Here is a 6,116-nt window from a genome sequence, read left to right as displayed (position 1 = left end):
GCCAGTCCCTGTTCCCAGGGCCTCCTAAAAATACAACCCAGTGCGGTGTGTCTTTCACAGGGAGAAACTAGGGATCAACAAAGCATTTTTTGCTGTCTGTAAAGGAAGAGATTTACAAACAGAGCTGAAGGCTCTCCCAGACCTAAAGCCTCCTATTAGAGCAGGCCACTTCAACCTGCTGATCTGTGGAGGGTTGCCAAGGAAAGACTTGATTGTCAGAAAAGTAGATCGCAAATTAGAAGAGGTTGGAGAATCCAAAGCGCTTCACTGCTAAGTGAGGGAAACTTTCCGTTCCAACCCCACGCTCTGGCCATCCTTCAACATCGACTTGTTTGTCAGCACTTGACAAATTCTCTTCCTAGTTAAGTGGTAAATTGCAGCGTAGCAAATGCAAAAGTGCTTGTCTGGCCAGTCCAGGCACTTGTTCCTGGGAGGGTATCTGGAAGAAAGCTCAAGTGCAGACAACATCGCGGGGGAATCTCAGAATTCATTGGCGTATGCAAGCCTCACCCCTGGGTGGTGAGTTCCACAGGGTGGGGGCAGAAAGCAAAGCCCAAGTAGTCGGAACCAGGAGCACAGCCCCAGCACCCCAAACCTCAGGCCTGCACTTTATTAGCACGTACCCACATGAAACAGCTACTAAGCTCGGTGTCATCAGGATCTATGTTTCTTACTTCCCAAGAGAAACAATCCTCAATTTTTCCAAAAAAAGAAGGAAATGTAGAGCTGTGATACCTAACTTCAGTCAGTTACATCCATCATCGGTTTTGGATCTGCACCAGATCCTTGGGGAAAAAAAAGCATCAGCTTTGAGCAAGGTATTACATTATAAAATCTACAGGGAGATGTTTACTCTAAAATAGCCAGCTCAGAAAAGGACGTTCAGGAGAATCAATTTGCCAGAGAAGCTGATTTAATCAGACTGATCCAGGGATAAATGAGGTCTGGAAGTTTCACAGGCAGAGGGGAAGAGCTTGTTTTCTGTTTGGGACCCAAATTATCATCCAGTGACCTGCAGACTTGAGTTTCTCTTGCTATAGACTCATCACTGAAGCAGACATAAGTGGTAACACATCAGTCAAGGGTAAAATTCCACGAGGCACATTCACTCTCCTGTCTTCACCCTACATTTCTGAAGGAGAACTCCCCTTTCCTTCCTCTACGCACCCAGCACCACTGCCTCAAACCACCAACCCCACCTCCAGCACCATAGCACCTTCGTTCCTTGCAAGAAAACAGCTTGGAGACTTCTGCATATAACAAGACAGATAAGTAGGGCAGCCTTTCCCCAAGCACCACGCTCAAATCTGCAGGGACGTAGCATCAGATACTCCCGTCTGCAAAGGAAAGGGCTGTGGCAGGTGCCGCGAGCGACAATCCGAGGCTGGCCTGGAAGACTCAAGGCACTGCGCTCCTCCACAGCCCATCCCGAACCATTTGCTCCACTGGCCTGAAACAAATACAGCTGCAAGGGAGAATTTACATATGTGGCAAGTCAAGTTCCAATTAGCTGAGGAAATGGGTCCTGGGAGATCAAATTAGTTTGTGGCAGCAGGAAGATAGTTAATTTAGCATGCTCAGACAAGCAATTATTTCTTTCCCTAAATACCACTTTCTCCATGCATTGATGCCTCTCTGCACTGACCCACAGCCATATCTTGTAATATCATTAGTGACAGTCTTTTAGAAGCTGTTCTGCAGAGAAAATCATCTGGGTTTTCTTTAGTTAAGCTAGCAGAAGAACAAGCCGCAGAGACAGGTGCAAGAGGGTTGCGGGGAGCACATATGGGATTGCAAAAGCAGGCCATGGCCTTGCATAGCTGCTGCACAGCATTAGTGCCAGCCTCCCCAGAGCCTGAACGTTTCATGACCCAGACAAGAAAGGGAAGAGGCACAATGGAAAACATTAAAAAAAAACCCAAAACCTAACAAACCCACAAACATTTTAAAATAAATAATCAGGAAACACATTTTTACTGTGACCGAGTACTAGCACAGGTTGCCCGGAGAGGTTGTGGGGTCTCTATCCTGGGAGATACTGAAAAGCCATGTGGACATGGTCCTGGACAACCTGCTCTAGGTGGCCCTGCTTGAGCAGGGGGTTGAGACCAGATGACCCCCCCAGAGGTCCATTTCGACCTTAACTGTTCTGTGATGATATGAAAAACTCATCAACTCACTCTGATGGAGAGGGACTGCAAATGGCCCACATTTACATCCTAATCATGCAAGAAAAGGGACCTAGTATAGCTGCTTTCCCAACAGGCAGAGGGAAGTTTTCAACTTTTGGATCATGGAGCTTTTGGCATTGACCTCAACATTTGGGAAGAAACCGCTCCTGTATTATGTCTGAACAATGAGGGTTGTTTGGATCACCATGGCACCTACAGGCCATGTAAAAATTCAAGTCAGAATTAACAATCTTTTCCTTGCACTCACATTTCAGTACTTTGGCAGTATCAAATTCCTGAGCCCCCTGTAGCAGTTGATCTGAGCAGAAAAGACTTGTATTCTTAGAATAAGCAGAGAAGGCATCTTTGCAGGCACACAGTTCAGTTATGCTTGGGTTTCCTTTTTTTTTTTTTTTTTTTTTTTAAAATCATGGCCCATTTGCAGGGGTGAAATGGAATTCTCTTATACTGTAAGTGAGTCAGTGTCAAAAATAAAAAACCTTTTCTTCTTACTTGTCTCCCACTCACAGGAATCACAGAATTAGTGGAAATGGAAACACTAGTCACGTATAGCATGACAATATTCAGCTCACTATTTTCAAGTCCAGTACAGTAATTTTATCCAGAAGTTTATTGCAATAAAAAAATGCATGGTTTAAGCTTGTATTTTATTAGGAAAGAGAAAAATTAACTCAACTTATTGAGAGCAGTCAGGCAGGCTCCTAAAGTTATTAAAAAATGTATCACAGAACTTGCCTATTATCCAATTAAGGAAAACCACATAGTCAAACTGACACCAGGAAGAAATACCTAGTAGGCAAGCAGTAGTTCTTTAGGAAACTGCTTTGGGCTTGCTTAACATTTTAGCCTGCTACTAATTTTAAACTTCAACCTGTGCTGCTCTGACAGCAGCAACTTCCATGGCTTAAAAGGAGCCTCTGTATGTAGACCAAAGGAGTACACGAGGTTGAGTTCAGGACACCCTCTCCGTATCTAGCTGTGTTAGATATAAAGATCCTGCGTTTGTACACTTCCCATAATTGTTAAAGAAGCAAGACAACCAACAAGCTATAAAGATTTATTCTTATGAAGGAGAAACATCAGCACACAATACATCTTATTTTATTTATATCCCATGAACAGCGCTGCAATTCTAGGAACTTAAAATACACTGAATGGTCGCTCGTATTTACCTTCTTGGATAAGCTTCTCTTTACGATCCTGTGGAAGAAAGAGAATATTCATCATTACCCTATTAGAGAAGAAGTTTCAACCAGCCTGGGATAAGAGAAAAGCAGTTCTATTATTTCAGCATGGACTATAGGAAGATAGCACCACTTATATCTTAAGGGTCTTTTCCAACCTAAATGATGCTATAAGCACAAACTCTGGTAACAGCTGTTGCGGTTAAAAAGTAAAAAAACCCAAGATATTTAGCTTCACCTACCAGCTAGAGAAGACGTGCTCAGATTGACCTCTCTGCATGCCTAGCCACTCTAACAGACCAGCAGGGACCGATTCCTGTGATGTATTTTTCACCAAACTAGTTGCATCACAGTTAATTTATACATTTTAGTTTCTACCTCCTCATTCTGGCTGAATAATCCAGTTTAGAGATCTAATTATGGAGAAACTTCTTCATAACTTGCCTAAATGTGCCCAGGTTCACTTTCAGCCCATTTGTATCTCACTCTGCAGTCATGTACCTTTCTGGCAGGTATTGTTGCAGTACAGACACTGCAGATATTACCCAGATTCCTTCTGCTGGATAAAACCAGAAGACTTGCTTAAGACTTAGCAATTTATGTCTTTCTTTCCTAGACACACAACAAACCCTCCTCAGAGAAAAAAGTATAATAGCTGTTGTGCTTTATATACTACCAGAAAACCAAGAAAAATCCCCATCAGTAAAGAAGGTGGAATAAAGGAAAACAAATTGTCCTGGAGACTACATTAAAGACTTCAGCTTAAATATTCCCAGGCAGGTACGTCTAGATTTCACTCACACAGGTTTATTTTCAAGCACTGACATGCTAAGCCACACTTGGTGGCTAAGCCCAAGTGTGACTTCATGTAGAAAACAAAACCAGCATGACAAAATACTGCAGAGATGCTGAAGTCTCAAAAACATTTATATCAACATGCTCAGCATGTTTCCTAAACCCTGTATTTTCGATTCACTCTAGCGAACCACATGCCCTACAAATATTCTATTAATTTTAATTGATGTTCGTGCTTCTCAGTTTATGACTTGATCTAAAAATGTTACTTTTGTGCAGAAGAGGGAAATAAAAGTGTTTTACAATAGCCACAAATTCACTAGTAAAAACAGCCACTGTCTGCCAGTCACCTAGCATTTTCTTATGTATATATATAGCTGAATTTTTTCAGAATGATCTACCATCGCTCAGATTCTGACGCCCACATTTCAGGAGTTAGAACAGAAGCAAGATAAACCTTCCAAAACCTTAAACATCCAGCTGAGATCAGGCACTGCCATCAGCATAAGTGCTCCTCCCCGTTTGCTTCATGAGGTTAGAGAAACGGTCAAGCAGTTCACAGAGACATTGCTAGGTCTGTCACCCATAAGCTCCCTGTTTATTTAGTTTAGAAAGGGCAGTTACTGCATGTCAACCACTAAAAATAGGAGTCTCTTATGATTAATTTACACTGTCAGTGCTAGAGAGCTTTATTATAGCCAAATATCCTGATCTTCTGTGACTAGCCATACCCAAGGGTACAATACAGGGCTCTTGGCACAACAGGACTTTGCAACCAGTTGCGAGGCTTTGAGATAGCAGGCTCAGTATCGGCCTTCCTTCCCTCATTACTTTAATTGTATTAATCATCCTTAGGTGCAAGAGGATCCCACCAATTAAGTCTCCGGGCAGATCTACATTTTACAATGTGGTTTCCACCGACGTTCATCGTTGTCAAGTGACTTACCCTGTCAGCTTTGAAGGCAACAATCCAGAAGACGAGGGGGCCTATCGCAAAAAGAGCTCCTAGAAAGGACGTCTTAGGCGTCGGGCGGAAAGTAGGGTAGACGTTCTGCGTCCTAGCATAGGCCCAGCGGACCAAGGCAGGATTTTCCTGGGATGGAAAGAAAACCACAGTGAAGCCCCAGGGGCCCTGCAACGGGCACTTCACTCAGCGCGGCCCCAGGAGCCCCCGGCTCCGGGCTGGGGCCTAGCAAGCCGCAGGCCGGCAAGGCCGCCAAGGTCGCAAGAACCCAGGCCCGGGCCCCGCTCCGGGACACCGGGTGAGGCGGACAAACCACCCCACCCCCCCCCCTTCACCCCGCCCGGCCAGGCCGGCCCTCTCCACTCACGATGATGGCCGGCGGGTTGGGATTGTTAAGCTGCAGCTGATACTGCCGCTTGAGCCGGGCGCGGATAGCCAAGCGCTCGGCATCGGCAGCGCGCTTCTCCGGCGACGAGTCGTAAGTGTTGGGGTCGAGCTCGGCCGGTAAAGAGACGAAGCGGTTGGGCCGGTACGCCTCAGAGGCGGGGGGAGGAGGAGGCCCCGCCGCCATCTTGCGGAGCCCGGCGCCGCGCAGCCTCCCGCTGCCAGCGAGGAGGCGGAGCCCCGCCTTCCCCCCGCCCCGCCCCTCTCTCCTCGCCCCGCCCCTCTCCTCGCCTCATCCGCGCGGCCGCCGCTAGCGCCCCCTGGCGGCCCGCGCTGGCTCCGCCGCCTCAAGCTGCGCCGCGATCGGCGGGAACGGCGAGTCCGTTGTCGTCCGTGTGTTTCCCCCCCCCCCCGGCTCCCCTCACTGACCCGGGGTTGAGGGGGGGGCTGACGCTTAGCAGAGGGGCGGTCACGTCAAGGGAAGGCTGGTCCCTTGTTATCAACAGTCCCGGCAGGTTCAATGGCCTCACGCCTTCCCCTCGGGGAAAGAAAAGGACCTCCGGGGGGAGCTGAGGTGTGAGGGAGGCTGTGCCGTTC

General features: G+C 46.9%; 1 protein-coding gene across 1 annotated transcript; it reads right to left on the bottom strand.

Annotated features, from left to right (window-relative positions):
* Positions 1 to 3,235: 3,235 nt before the first annotated feature.
* Positions 3,236 to 5,764, bottom strand: NDUFB4 (NADH:ubiquinone oxidoreductase subunit B4). The gene is made up of 3 exons (XM_075034399.1): positions 5,503 to 5,764; positions 5,118 to 5,264; positions 3,236 to 3,392 (listed from the first exon to the last, which is right to left on the bottom strand). The coding sequence occupies exons 1-3, from the start codon at positions 5,704 to 5,706 to the stop codon at positions 3,333 to 3,335; spliced, it is 411 nt and encodes a 136-aa protein (XP_074890500.1). The 5' UTR covers positions 5,707 to 5,764; the 3' UTR covers positions 3,236 to 3,332.
* Between the last annotated feature and the right edge of the window lie 352 nt (positions 5,765 to 6,116).

The sequence above is a fragment of the Buteo buteo genome, chromosome 8, assembly GCF_964188355.1.
Source record: "Buteo buteo chromosome 8, bButBut1.hap1.1, whole genome shotgun sequence".
In the NCBI taxonomy this organism is placed as follows: Eukaryota; Metazoa; Chordata; class Aves; order Accipitriformes; family Accipitridae; genus Buteo; species Buteo buteo.
Note: the sequence above shows the minus strand (reverse complement) of the source record. Positions and strands in the feature narration are given on the sequence as shown.

Coding starts and splice junctions, on each gene's coding strand:
- NDUFB4 (XM_075034399.1), bottom strand. CDS start 5,706: ATGGCGGCGGGGCCTCCTCCTCCCCCCGCCTCTGAGGCGTACCGGCCC. Junction 5,265..5,502: donor CCAACCCGCCGGCCATCATC/GTGAGTGGAGAG, acceptor TTTCCATCCCAG/GAAAATCCTGCCTTGGTCCG. Junction 3,393..5,117: donor TTGCCTTCAAAGCTGACAGG/GTAAGTCACTTG, acceptor TTTCTTCCACAG/GATCGTAAAGAGAAGCTTAT.